Below are 13,715 nucleotides of genomic sequence, written 5' to 3'. Positions count from 1 at the left end.
AATTTGAGTTCATCTCAAATCATCAAATCTCAAGCTCAGATACTCGGTTACATTTCCTCTTAAAAGTCATCGAACATTTGTGTGGACAAAAAAAATGGCGTGCGTCCATGCCAATACATAACTGCTTGATCAGTCGTGAGTTAGCGCCTCCTTTGACAAAATTCATAATTTGAGTTTGATTCAAAACTCAAGGTGTAGCTGGAAGTGTGTTTGAGGCCAGTGCCTGACGATGGGTCATACAATGAAAGCCTTTCACTTTTGCAATTCATTTTTTCGCACAAACTTGAAATAGAGATTTCATGGCCAACAACTGGTGCTTCGTCTGAACAGCACCCACGGATGTTATCCCTCAGAAGATTATCAGAGTCAGAGATGAAACCGTTTCCAAAATCTGAGGCCTTTGTAGTTGCTTCAAGATGACGACAAAAGACGCCTCTTTAAATGAACCCGAGTGAACATATCTTGCAAACACGAATGGGAACACGAAACCACTTCAGTCGATTTAAGTTGAATTGAAAATAAGCCAAATGCTTCAGACTTATCTCTTCCACAACTTGACCCTTGATGTAAATGATGGTCTGATTTTCCTTTGAGCAGTTCTGTTTGATAGTGAAACTGCTGCAAGTTTCCTCTCCACTCTATTTCCCAACGCAATTTCCACCATTTTGAGAGTACAAGAGTTGATCAAAGTTTCCCTAATTATGTTTGTTCTGCTTTGTGCTCTCCAGTACTGTGACACTAAAATCCTCTTGAATACTGTTACATCTCTTTGAGAATATTCCCATGGCGTTCAAACAAGCTTTTGTCCTTGTGTTGAGAATGAACATTCTGCAAATGTTGCTTAACTTCCTTGGTTTCACAGACTCACCTGAAAAAACTTTGCTGCACAACATATTGAGGCATTTATTCTTCATTGATGATAGATATGAATACACATTTAACATCGTTCCCTCTTTTTTCTCATGATGGCTCCATCATCTGTGGAAAAGTCAAATATAACTTAAGTAGAATATTTTCATATAAAAAGTTATATATTTTTTAATTTAATGTGGCATACAATAAAGCTTATGTCCTGTAGATTACCTAAATCTGTAACATTGTAAATTGTAGAAAGATTAATTAATATTCTGACATTTGAGTCTGTGGTCCCAGTTCCCATTTTCCCCTCTGGGGAATTTTCCCCCATGTTTAAGACCCAGTGGTCTAGACGAGCAGGCAGTAGGTAAGAGACCGGGCCTCTGGGGCGTGTCCCAGTCACTACTGAGTGGACGGGGGAATGAACCCGTCCTCCTAATGGAACATCGTATTTTGACGTATACTCTACCCGAGGCCAAAATTGTAGTACTAGAAAATGGTAGCGGCTCACGAAATTGACACACTGTCCTGTTTTCTGTGTTGAGTCCTCTGGTAGGTTAGGATAAGGGCACTTTAGTACGCGTAAATATATTAATTTCTTGTTTGTGTATGTAATCACCTAATTGTGCTTGCTGGCATAGAGCTGCAGCACTTTAGTTCCACCTCTCAACCTTCAGTAAACTGGTGAACAGGTTTCCCATTACATTGGGCACCTAACATAGTATATCTACACTTCAAACTGTGTAAGAGTCTTCATCAACCTTCACTTGGGGCATTCCTTGTGTTCACTTTACTGACACTGGACACATTGTGTAGTTCGTTGGGCTCACTTGGTCAGTTGTTTCCACGTGTGTCCTCGTTAGTGAGCCGCTCATACTACGTAATGTCTCTTAACTTCCCTATCAAGTTGTGTGCCAGTGCATGGTCTTGTCTTGGGGCGAGTTTATTGGAGTTTATAGATAGCTTGCAACTTTATCAGAACATTTACTTGTCGAAGGCTGCTTTATTAGCTTGAACTGTTATGTAAAGTGGCATTACTGCTTGTGAGTGTGTTGTGATAGGCTGATTAAAGTGTTCCGACAACCCTGAAGGTCATTATCTGGGTACTTTAGAGTTGTCTTATCTGATGTGTGGTTTTGTAACTAGGAACATGGCCGTTCCGTGTGGTGTGGGGCCCAAGAGCTGGTGCTCGTTTCCCCCCCCCCATCCCTGGGTTGTGTGTACCCAGGCAGTAAAGGATCTCTCTAGTTATGTCTAATTTTATTATTTCGCCAGCCTTAAAGGGGCATGAGAGCACAGCATAGTCTTAGACGACACCAGTGTGGGAGCCGTGTTTTGAAGGTTCTCATTCTCCACCCGCTGTTTTAAGGCTGCTGCTTCGTCCGCCTTTTTGTGCTCTTTAAAAGGTGGCAGCGACTGTCTACACAGTTAATACTGTACAGGATGCTATAAGTATTTTTGTAAAAAAAAAATGCTTAGGTGTATTTAACACAGTAGATGAGATTTGTATAAAATGGCTTGTATAGTAAAGGTAAACTCTGAATGCATTTAGCGAGATAAAGGTCAAACAATATTGTCAACTACGAGATGGACAAAATAAATAAATGAATACATTTATTTACAGGCTTTAAACAGGAAGGAATAACTATACAGGGACTCTGTACGCGAATACAGTATTACATATAACAGATTCTGGTTGGTTGGGAACAAGCACACCAATTGGTTGAAGGTTACTATGTAGGACCCAGGAGCTGAAGCTCGGCTGCAGCAGGCACATGTGGAGCGAGACGTAAATACATGCAGATAGGGAAGGAGTTCATTGGTCAGTGGGCCTGCTCGCTGTGAAGGGTAATGAAGTGCTTATAAACGAGCCTCCATGACTGGCTAACAGGTTTCTGCGTGTCTGAGCGTGTGGAGCCGTTCACCCACTTGCTGCTACTTAAACAACCCATGGACTTGCAGGCAACAATAAGTGTTCTTGTTTATGAATTATGATTACCATGTTGACATGTTTATGTAGTCAACTTGCTACTCCTAACACCACGTCCTTGCTCTATTTTACGAGTAAGTTGCTCGATAACAAATTTATAATTGAGGAAGCAAAGCGTAGGTATTTGTGGAGAGATTGTTTTCAAAATGATCGTCTCTACATGCAGATTCGCTTACCTTAATCCTGTGGGATTCATTCAACGAACAAATGATGATTCCAAGTTAATTTATATACCTGAAATGTCAGTGATTAGGTGTATGTAGAGATGAATGACGAATATTAATTACTACCCATTAGCTAATATGTCCAATGCCAGATTACTACGACAAATAATAGCGTGACTTAAGTACTGAATATTGTCAAGGGTTGGACTATCGGGGCGTAACTCTGGCGTGGCTGGCCTCCTGGTGTGAGGAAACTTTATACTGTATATAAATAGAAATGTGTTCTGGCGCCTAATACGTACAACTTGTGAAGTTAGAGAGTTGTTGCTGCTGCTTCCAGCTACTTCCTTCATCACTTTCTTGTTTAACATTTGTCCACGCCTCTTTCACTTAATATTACATTAATATTGATGAACAAATCAGTTGAAGCCATGAAGATTCGAACCCTCACACTGGGTACTCTCCCAAGCACACATCCTAGACCACTACACCACGACATTGTCAAAAGCAATGCAACCTGGGATTCAACTGAAGCCTCTAGGGGTCCTGAGGCTTCAACTAAAGCCCAATCAGTGGTTTCGTGCACTGCCCCCCCCCCCCTGCGCTGTGGATGTGGTCCAGTTCTGCCTCCATCCACAGCGCAGGGGGACAGTGCGTGAAACCGCTGATTGGACTTTAGTTGAAGCCTCAGGACCCCTAGAGGCTTCAGTTGAATCCCAGGTTGCATTGCTTTTGACCATGTCGTGGTATAGTGGTCTAGGATGTGTGCTTGGGAGAGTACCCAGTGTGAGGGTTCGTATCCTCCTCATGGCCTCTGATTATCACTGATACATCACGTTAATGAGATTTCATTGTGCAAATTTGTATTATTAAATTGAATAGTTTCATTTGTATTTGTCTCATTTAGTAGTTCCTTTATAAAGTACGATATTGTTTGTGTACGTTTGTCAACGTACATTGAAGGGACGTGCAGGCAACCTGCGTGCTTGAAGAGTGCAACCTGTATGTGAAGACTGATTGGTGAAGTAGGAATCAGGGGCTAGATTCACGAAGAAGTTACAGGAACACTTATGAACCTGTACATCTTTTCTCAGTCTTTGGCGGCTTTGCTTGCGATTATTAAACAGTTAATGAGCTCCGAAGCAAAAGGAAGTCGTTTATAACAATAACAACGGTTGATTGGCAAGTTTTCATGCTTCTAAACTGTTTAATAAATGTAACCAAAGCCATCAAAGATTGAGATAAGATGTACACGTTTGTAAGTACTTGCGTAACTGCTTCGTGAATCTGGCTCCAGGAGCTGAAGAAAGGGATACGAGGATACAAATTTGAGGTGGGACGAAGGAAAGGAATAGTGTCCTACCACTTGGGCACCGAACCCCGACCTGTAAGAATAGAGACCTAAAGGACCGTAGGTGATTTAATGAAAACGTGTATCTCCCCCCCCCCCCCTTAGTATCTTGTATTAACTATTTGATATACTTAATATTTGATATACTTTTCCGGGTGACCGGAGGGGGGGATGGGGAATACTGAAACGGAGTCTGAAAAATGTAAGGATAAAATGTTTTCAGTGCTGGGGTTAATCAAGACGAACACGCTTGAAGCAGAAGTTGTGAAAGCTACTTAAATTCTCAAGTTCAGGAGCAAGGTATGATAGTATTAGAACGTTGAGTTGTTAAAAAAAAACTTTATTCTATGCAGCGAGCAGGTTATTGCTGTCGGCCTTGCAGGAGAAGTGTTAAAATGCTTCAAGAGCAGACTTTGAATCACACACAATTATTCCTCCTAAATATTGCAGTGTACTGGTACCTAGTTGCAGTGAATTCTGTTGTTTAACCTGACACTGATAGTCTGAGTGAAAGTATTTGTCTTACTATAAAACCTAGAGACTGCTACAGTCCATTCTGTTAAGGAGAGAAATGAGCCATTGGTGTAGACAATGCTCGTGAGGTCCCATGTCTATGAGAGAAGCCACTTGTTTCAACTGACAACTATAAGAAGAGCAAGATTCTTATTGCCTTTCTTGGTGATGGTTTACTTGTTATAAACACAGTTAGGTACCTGGTTACCTGGTTGATACCTGGTTGATGGGGTTCTGGGAGTTCTTCTACTCCCCAAGCCCGGCCCGAGGCCAGGCTCGACTTGTGAGAGTTTGGTCCACCAGGCTGTTGCTTGGAGCGGCCAGCATACCCACCACAGGCCGGTTGGTCCGGCACTCCTTGGAGGAATAAATCTAGTTTCCTCTTGAAAATGTCCACGGTTGTTCCGGCAATATTTCTTATGCTTGCTGGGAGGACGTTGAACAACCGCGGACCTCTGATGTTTATACAGTGTTCTCTGATTGTGCCTATGGCACCTCTGCTCCTCACTGGTTCTATTCTACATTTTCTTCCATGTCGTTCACTCCAGTACGTTGTTATTTTACTGTGTAGATTTGGTACGTGGCCCTCCAGTATCTTCTTATATCTTCAGTATCTTGTATACCTGTAATGAGGTACATGTGCGTTTGTGCAACTGCCCTAGACTATATGAAGGGACGCACAGTGTGTGTCAAGAACTAGCTACGTGATGGTAAACCTCCCCACTACGCAGGAGGGTTAGTCATACAGAGGCATGTGATCAGTAGCCTGCACTGACAAACTCTGGGAGCATTATGAGGATAATATCAAGAATTCGAGGGTTAATAAAATGATTGCAAAGCTCCATGTTCCTCATGTCGGCAAGTCTGAAGTGTGTAATGAGTGGACATCCAATAACGTAGCGTGAGAGATCAAGACCCAGTTCCTGCTCAGGGTCTCCATGATAGGGAGATCCGTCGCCTGTAGTCCAACCTCCTGACAACCGCTGGGTCGCACCGTCACGCCAGTGCCCATATGCACAACTTGGCGTGATAAGGGCAATTTCACTTTACCACAGGTCACATACATTTTACACTAATATATATATATATAAATTGTTTTAAACTGGATTATAAGTACGCGGGCACAAAATGACAGCCACTAATAGTGGCACGAGTTCACCTGTCACCTTTTTCTTTTCTGGAGGACTTGCTTATTCGGCACTAAACCAATGACGACAAAGTGTGTTAGTTCTGTGCAGCGTCGCAGAATAACTATAATTATCGATGTTTCCTTTTAGGGAGATAAATTTCGTGCCATAACTTTAATCCATTTAATTAGAAAACTTTAAAATGTGAAGTTGTTCAGTTGTTTTAAACTTGGTACACGCTCATCAATACGAAAAGTTGTGACAGTCGAGGAAATCGTAACTCCATTTGCAAGTTGAACCACCCACCTGAGGGAAGGCAGTGGGTGCATTTACAAGTTTCCCAGTATCCTGCGAAGTAAGTTTTAGTAGCATGAACTTGATGAAGAGCTGCAAACAATAACAATGTTGTGGATTGTAAGTGTTGGTCTTGGCTTCCGGTGAGAGGGGGGCGTATGGTGATGAGGGAGGTAGTGTGCCGGGGTCCGGCACCGGCGGAGGTGCCATGATTTTGGCAGCGGGGTCAATTGGGTTGAGCGGACGTGGAATATACAAGCACGGTGGGAATCACTGTATTGCCAGTGTTGCCTGTAGCGCCTCCCTGACCTCTTGCTGCTGTGGGTGTCATCACCTTCACTCCCTACTGCTCCCTCCCTCACACCCTGCCCTCCATCCCCCCCCCCTCCCTCACACCCTGCCCTCCATCCCCCCCCTCCCTCACACCCTGCCCTCCATCCCCCCCCCTCCCTCACACCCTGCCCTCCATCCCCCCCCCTCCCTCACACCCTGCCCTCCATCCCCCCCCCCTCCCTCACACCCTGCCCTCCATCCCCCCCCCCCTCCCTCACACCCTGCCCTCCATCCCCCCCTCCCTCTGTCTCCCCCCCCCTGTCTCCCCCCCCCCTGTCTCCCCCCCCTCCTCCCTTTTCCGCCCCTCCCTTTTCCCCCTCCTCCCTCTCTGCCCCCTCCTCCCTCTCTGCCCCGTCTTGTCTCCCCCTCTCTCCTCTTTCTTTCCTCTGTTTCTTCTCTTTCTTTCTCTCCCAACCATTTGGGCTGGACGGTAGAGCGACGGTCTCGTTTCATGCAGGTCGGCGTTCATCTCCGACTGTCCAAGTGGGTGGGCATTATTTCTTCCTCTCCGTCCCATCCTGAATCCCGACCCCATCCCACTGCTATTTAGTCGCAATGGCTTGGCGCTTTCCCATGATAATTCCCTTCTGTTTATCATTTTTTTTTTCCTTCGTCCTTCTCCCCCGCCCCACTCTCCCTAAGAGCCGAAGCTCAACCCCAGCTAGGTGAGTACACTCACTCTCACTCACACCCTCACACTCACTCACTCTCACTTACACACACTCTCACAGTCACACACACACTCACTGCTCGCTTCCCTCCACACACGCCGCCAGGCTCGTCTCTTCATCACCATCAACACCGTTCTCTTGTTTGCTCATCACGTTGTAAATCGACAATTTTTTTACGGTCAAGACACTGTTCAGGATGGGGGGGGGGGTAAAGGTGGGGTCGCCCTCCCCTTCCCCCTTCCTTCCTCATGCTCCCCCTCTTCCCGCTTATTCTTCTCCCCCCCCTCCTCCCCTGCTTATTCTTTCCCCCTCCACGCTTATTCATACCCCCCCCCGCGCTTATTCTCTTCCCCTGCTCTCATTCTCTCCCCTCTCCCTCACTTACGGCCGTTGTGACGAGTTGTCCTCTTACTACCGGAGGCTGCTTAAAGATGTGTACAGCATTGTGTTTGAGGTGATTAGACATGATGGTTACCAGGTGCAGTTGTGTGGTGTTCTGGGAGGCTTGTTGCTCTCCGCTCCTTCACTTCACCTGCCTTCACCGTGTTGCCTCTTCTCTCTCTCTTGATTACCGGTATTGATTCCTAACTGCCTGCTTCTGCCCCTTCATTGTTGCTGGTAAATAGAAGATTACGTCTTTTGGCAGCCATTGGCCCCCACTTCCCGCGCTAAATTGTTGCGCCTCTTCTCCTGTACTAATTACCCTAATAAAGGTGTGTTGAGGTACACCTTAGGATGCCTTAGTGTCGTGAAGAGTCTGCGGTATTGTACACTAATATTGAAGCGCACTAATGTCTCGCCCTCGGCTCCAGAGAGTGATTTTGTAATATAGTGGGTCATTGACTTGAGGGTAAAGGGTGGGGCCTGGAGAGCCTTGCAGGTTGTACCAAGCAGCAGTAATGTTACATTGTTAAGGCTGGCAACCCGGGCCCAACACCAGGTTTTGTTGGAGCCAGTGATGACCCACATGGATAATTAGATCTGTAGCCTGTGTGGATGAGTGGATGGTAAAAACTCATCTGGGGTCTAAAAGCAGGTAAACGAAATTATCCACGTCACGGTGTTGGTGGCGGGGCCGGTGTGCCTAGGGACCTGACCACTAGGCGGTATAATGCTGCTCTTGCTAGTGTTAATTTAGGCGTAGTGCAGATACAATACTTTCTCTTGACGTCGCCGTGCTCAGTTATGTGCACATATTAGTCATAGATACACGGCTGGTGTGTGCATACAGGTTAGTTGTGGTCCCCCGGCTATGTTAAGAGAGAAGGGTAGTGTGGCTGCGTGTTTGTCAGTCTTCAGTCCCCGAACATATTGCCCGTCCAGCCAATGTGGTGAAATAGTTGTAATGTGTAGCAAGGACTGGTGATGTTTGTTTATGGGGAACAATTGATTAAGTTGTGAAGAATGTTGTGTGGGAGGGTTATGAAGGGAGATGGTAAGTGCAGGAGGAGGGGGAGGAGTACAGAGTGCAGGAGGGGTCTGGGCCCCCTGGCAGGGGGGGGGTGCTGGGCCCCCTGGGAGGGGGGGGGGTGCTGGGCCCCCTGGGAGGGGGGGGGCGGGGGAGGCAGGTCAGGACGTGAGCCGTGTGGACAAGGCTGTTGGCTACCTCACTCACAAGTCTAACCAAATATTGCACCACCACCACCACTGCCTCATTCACTCATCCTCATTCCTCACAGATCGCACTCTTCCTCTAATCCATTCCACACCTTTACAAGTTATTTATTTACATGCTTTTCTTATTATATGAAAGTGTTAAATGAAACTGGAAAATATGGACATTAAGTAGTACTACGCAGTCAGTTCTACTCATTGATATTAATTAATTACAATTTTGTGGAAGTAGTTCGTGATGGACACAGTGCAGGAAATATGACAATGTGTAAACGTTTATATTTGTTATACGGTGAGCGAGCCGCTGTGTAAAGGCGGATATTATAGCGTGTTGTGAGTGCATTATACCAAAGATTATTGACAATGAAGCTGAAGGAGAAAAAGTACAGCTTCCACCTGGATATAACCAAGTCCCTCATAGATTACGACGGAGCTAAACTAAAAAAGGTAAACTGTATTTAAGCGTCATTCGTGTGAATTATTTGTCATTATTTTTTAGAAATCTGTCTAACTCGACATGGTGTCTTAATTACTGTCTCGATCTTTTCAGCAGTTGTTCCGGAGTGCGCAGCAGCAGCAAGGAGGACCCAATCCCCAGCAGATCCAGCTGCTCGCCCAGCAGCAGTACTTGGCAGCCCAAGCTGCTCAACAACAGGGTCAGTTCACCAACACACCTCCCACAAGTATCCACTCATCCTCCTCAAATGATTGTACTTGTAGCAACAATTACCTTCACCATTTCTAGTATTGTATAACCGGAGAAAATTAGAATGTAACTAACATTCTTAGGCCTACTATAGTACATATATGCACTGTATTAAGCCGAAGAATATACTAGGCTTAGGATTGCTGGGACAGGTTAGGTCAGGTTTTTGGTAACATTTCCAGTTCTCTAGAATGCCATTAGGGTCATTGATATAAAAGTGGACATTTTTGGGGTCTAATAGTACATATTTGTACGTTTAACCAAATGGTTGCTATAAGTGCTATCATTTTAGGGGGATGGGCTGCATCATGCACGTCTCCTCTCAGCCTTATAAGGTTACCGGATTTGATTTTTGGAAAACTCTCTACCAAAGCTGTGATGCCGACTATGTACCAGCACCATAGCAGAGGAGGCGGTGGCGGCGACATAATGCTGGTTGGCCGGTTTTCCACGTGTTGTAAGTTGTCCATGATAAGTGTTTACCATTGCAGGAAGTTAGTGTTACCGGAAGGGCGGTAGGTTTTCATTTCCTTCCTGTCTGCCTCTGCTTGCGCCTCTAATTGTAGCTCATGTTTGTGGACACTCACCCCACAGTATTTGCAATTGACCCACACACTGCAACGACGTCTCGCTGAACTTCCTCCCCATCCGACCATCTCGCGTTAGTACTTCCCTTATTCACCCGGACTGTATGGGTCTCGAACCGCGGACCCCGCGCTTGTGAGGTCGTACCACTACCCCCTATAATTAGTAAGGGGTCTGTGGTTCGAGACCCATACAATCCAGGTGAATGGAATGTTTACTTCAACGCAAGTGTGGATGGCAATTTATACTTCCCCAGTGTTTCCATTGTTGCACCAGTTTTAGTTGACAACAGCCACTGATTTTTGCTCATAACATCCCTTGTACCTGCAATATATATATAAGAGGACCGTCACAAGAAGGCAACGACGGGAGACATCTCCCGTCACGCAGGGTGCAGTTGCACCTCGAACAGATCTCCAGTATCATCTATTGATACTGGTAATGGCTCAAAAGGGCCACCACTTACGGGCCATTCATGCCCGTGCCACCTTTTGGGTGGCTTAATCTTCATCAATTATCAATCAATCAACAAGGCAACGAGTGTTACCCACGGCAATGGGTTAGCCTTCTTTTCCAAGGCGCAAAAGGATGGCCCGAAGGAAAAGGGTTTAATGACGTCGGAAATTGGGTCACGTACTTTGCAAACGTTTGCAACTGCATCGAGAACTGGGTTAACCATAGATAAATAAGTGATTCTCATCATGGTTTTACCAAGAGCCGCTCATGTTTGGCAAATTTGCTGTCATTCTGTTCCTATATATATATATATATATATATATATATATATATATATATATATATATATATATATATATATATATATATATATATATATATATATATATATATATATATTATTAAATATGACCGAAAAAGTAAGATTAATAATTCTAACACGAATTTTCTCAATCTTTCGTACATTACGCTTCACTGTTGGAGTTAAATAAAAAATCAATTCTCCAAAATTCATTTTTATTTCTAGTCTGACGCGACACGGGCGCGTTTCGTAAAACTTATTACATTTTCAAAGACTTTTAGTTCACAAATACACAACTGAATAGAACTTACGTATCTCCGATTTTATATCTACATTTGAGTGAGGTGGGAGGGGTGATGTGGCATTAACACAAGACAGAACAAAAGGGGATATTAATAGGGTATTAAAAGTATCAACACAAGACAGAACACAAACAATGGGTATTGAATAGAAGTGTTTGTAGAAAGCCTATTGGTCCATGTTTCTTGATGCTTCTATATTGGAGCGGAGTCTTGAGGTGGGTAGAATATAGTTGTGCAATAATTGGCTGTTGATTGCTGGTGTTGACTTCTTGATGTGTAGTGCCTCGCAAACGTCAAGCCGCCTGCTATCGCTGTATCTATCGATGATTTCTGTGTTGTTTACTAGGATTTCTCTGGCGATGGTTTGGTTGTGGGAAGAGATTATATGTTCCTTAATGGAGCCCTGTTGCTTATGCATCGTTAAACGCCTAAAAAGAGATGTTGTTGTCTTGCCTATATACTGGGTTTTTTGGAGCTTACAGTCCCCAAGTGGGCATTTGAAGGCATAGACGACGTTAGTCTCTTTTAAAGCGTTCTGTTTTGTGTCTGGAGAGTTTCTCATGAGTAGGCTGGCCGTTTTTCTGGTTTTATAGTAAATCGTCAGTTGTATCCTCTGATTTTTGTCTGTAGGGATAACGTTTCTATTAACAATATCTTTCAGGACCCTTTCCTCCGTTTTATGAGCTGTGGAAAAGAAGTTCCTGTAAAATAGTCTAATAGGGGGTATAGGTGTTGTGTTAGTTGTCTCTTCAGAGGTTGCATGGCTTTTCACTTTCCTTCTTATGATGTCTTCGACGAAACCATTGGAGAAGCCGTTATTGACTAGGACCTGCCTTACCCTACAGAGTTCTTCGTCGACTTGCTTCCATTCTGAGCTGTGACTGAGAGCACGGTTGACATATGCGTTAACAACACTCCTCTTGTACCTGTCAGGGCAGTCGCTGTTGGCATTTAGGCACATTCCTATGTTTGTTTCCTTAGTGTAGACTGCAGTGTGGAAACCTCCGCCCTTTTCCATGACTGTTACATCTAGAAAGGGCAGCTTCCCATCCTTTTCCATCTCGTAAGTGAAACGCAGCACGGAACTCTGCTCAAATGCCTCAAATACTTTTTCGGTCATATTTAATAATATATGTCTACAGGAAAGACTGCTACCAAAATATACTAATATATATATATATATATATATATATATATATATATATATATATATATATATATATATATATATATATATATATATATATATGCGAACAAGCCTGAATGGTCCCCAGGACAATATGCAACTGAAAACTCTCACCCCAGAAGTGACTCGAACCCATACTCCCAGGAGCAACGCAACTGGTATGTACAAGACTCCTTAATCCACTTGACCATCACGACTGGACAAAATGAGGTGATAGCCTAAGCTATTTGAACCACCCCACCGCCAGCACTCGGATAGTAATCTTGGGCATAGCATTTTACCAAATCACCTCATTGGGGCACACGTGAGGAACACAAATGCGAACAAGCCTGAATGGTCCCCAGGACAATATGCAACTGAAAACTCACACCCCAGAAGTGACTCGAACCCATACTCCCAGGAGCAACGCAACTGGTATGTACAAGACGCCTTAGATAGCTTAGAGTAGACAAGATAGCTTAGGCTATCACCTCATTTTGTCCGGTCATGATGGTCAAGTGGATTAAGGCGTCTTGTACCATACTCCCAGGAGCAACGCAACTGGTAACTACAGGGCGCCTTAATTTGGTGAAATGCTATGCCCAAGATTACCATCCGAGTTGCCGTCGGGGAAGTGGCTCAAATAGCCTCGGCTATCACTTCCTTTTGACGGCCGTGATGGTCAAGTGGATTAAGGCGCCCTGTAGTTACCAGTTGCGTTGCTCCTGGGAGTATGGGTTCGAGTCACTTCTGGGGTGTGAGTTTTCATTCATATATATAATATATATATATATATATATATATATATATATATATATATATATATATATATATATATAATATAATTGTGTGTGTTCCTCTATTAAATATAGATAAAATATTTATTTATAAAATGCCGCTCATCTCCATCATTATCAGTTAGCTGACCTATCTCGATTTTCACTGGACCTACACTTTCCCTAATCTTTGTTCAATATAACTGGAAAAAACTTTAGTATTTGTCTTTGCTTGCCCTGTTATGCAAACTTCATAGTTTTTGTTTTTACCTTCTCTCTTTTTTTTAACATTTCTAACCAGTTGGACTAATTCTTGTTCTAAACCGACTTCCCCATTTTTAATCCTTTTGTACCAAGCTCTTTCTTTCTACCTATAAGGTTCTTCAGATGCTTTGTTATCCATTTCAGGTCATTATTATTAGATCTATTAAATTTATATGGTACACTACGTTTCTGTGCTTTGCTTAGAGTATTTTTAAATAAGTTATATTTTGAATCCACATCGAAATTCC

The 13,715-nt window shown here is 43.8% G+C and overlaps 1 protein-coding gene across 25 annotated transcripts in view; it reads left to right on the top strand.

Moving 5' to 3' along the window:
• pum (pumilio) overlaps nt 1-13,715 on the top strand; it is a 285,433-nt gene that overhangs the window by 235,334 nt on the left and 36,384 nt on the right. For 13 of the 25 annotated variants that reach the window (XM_069310783.1, XM_045769384.2, XM_045769383.2 and 10 more), the window contains one exon: nt 9,463-9,568. In XM_069310783.1, the coding sequence (XP_069166884.1) occupies nt 9,463-9,568 (106 nt within the window). The remainder of the gene's footprint in view (nt 1-9,462; nt 9,569-13,715) is intronic. The other 12 variants (XM_069310784.1, XM_069310782.1, XM_069310781.1 and 9 more) reach the window with 1 other exon arrangement.

The sequence above is a fragment of the Procambarus clarkii genome, chromosome 68 (genome assembly GCF_040958095.1).
Source record: "Procambarus clarkii isolate CNS0578487 chromosome 68, FALCON_Pclarkii_2.0, whole genome shotgun sequence".
Taxonomy (NCBI): Eukaryota; Metazoa; Arthropoda; class Malacostraca; order Decapoda; family Cambaridae; genus Procambarus; species Procambarus clarkii.
This window is presented reverse-complemented; position numbering and strand designations above follow the sequence as displayed.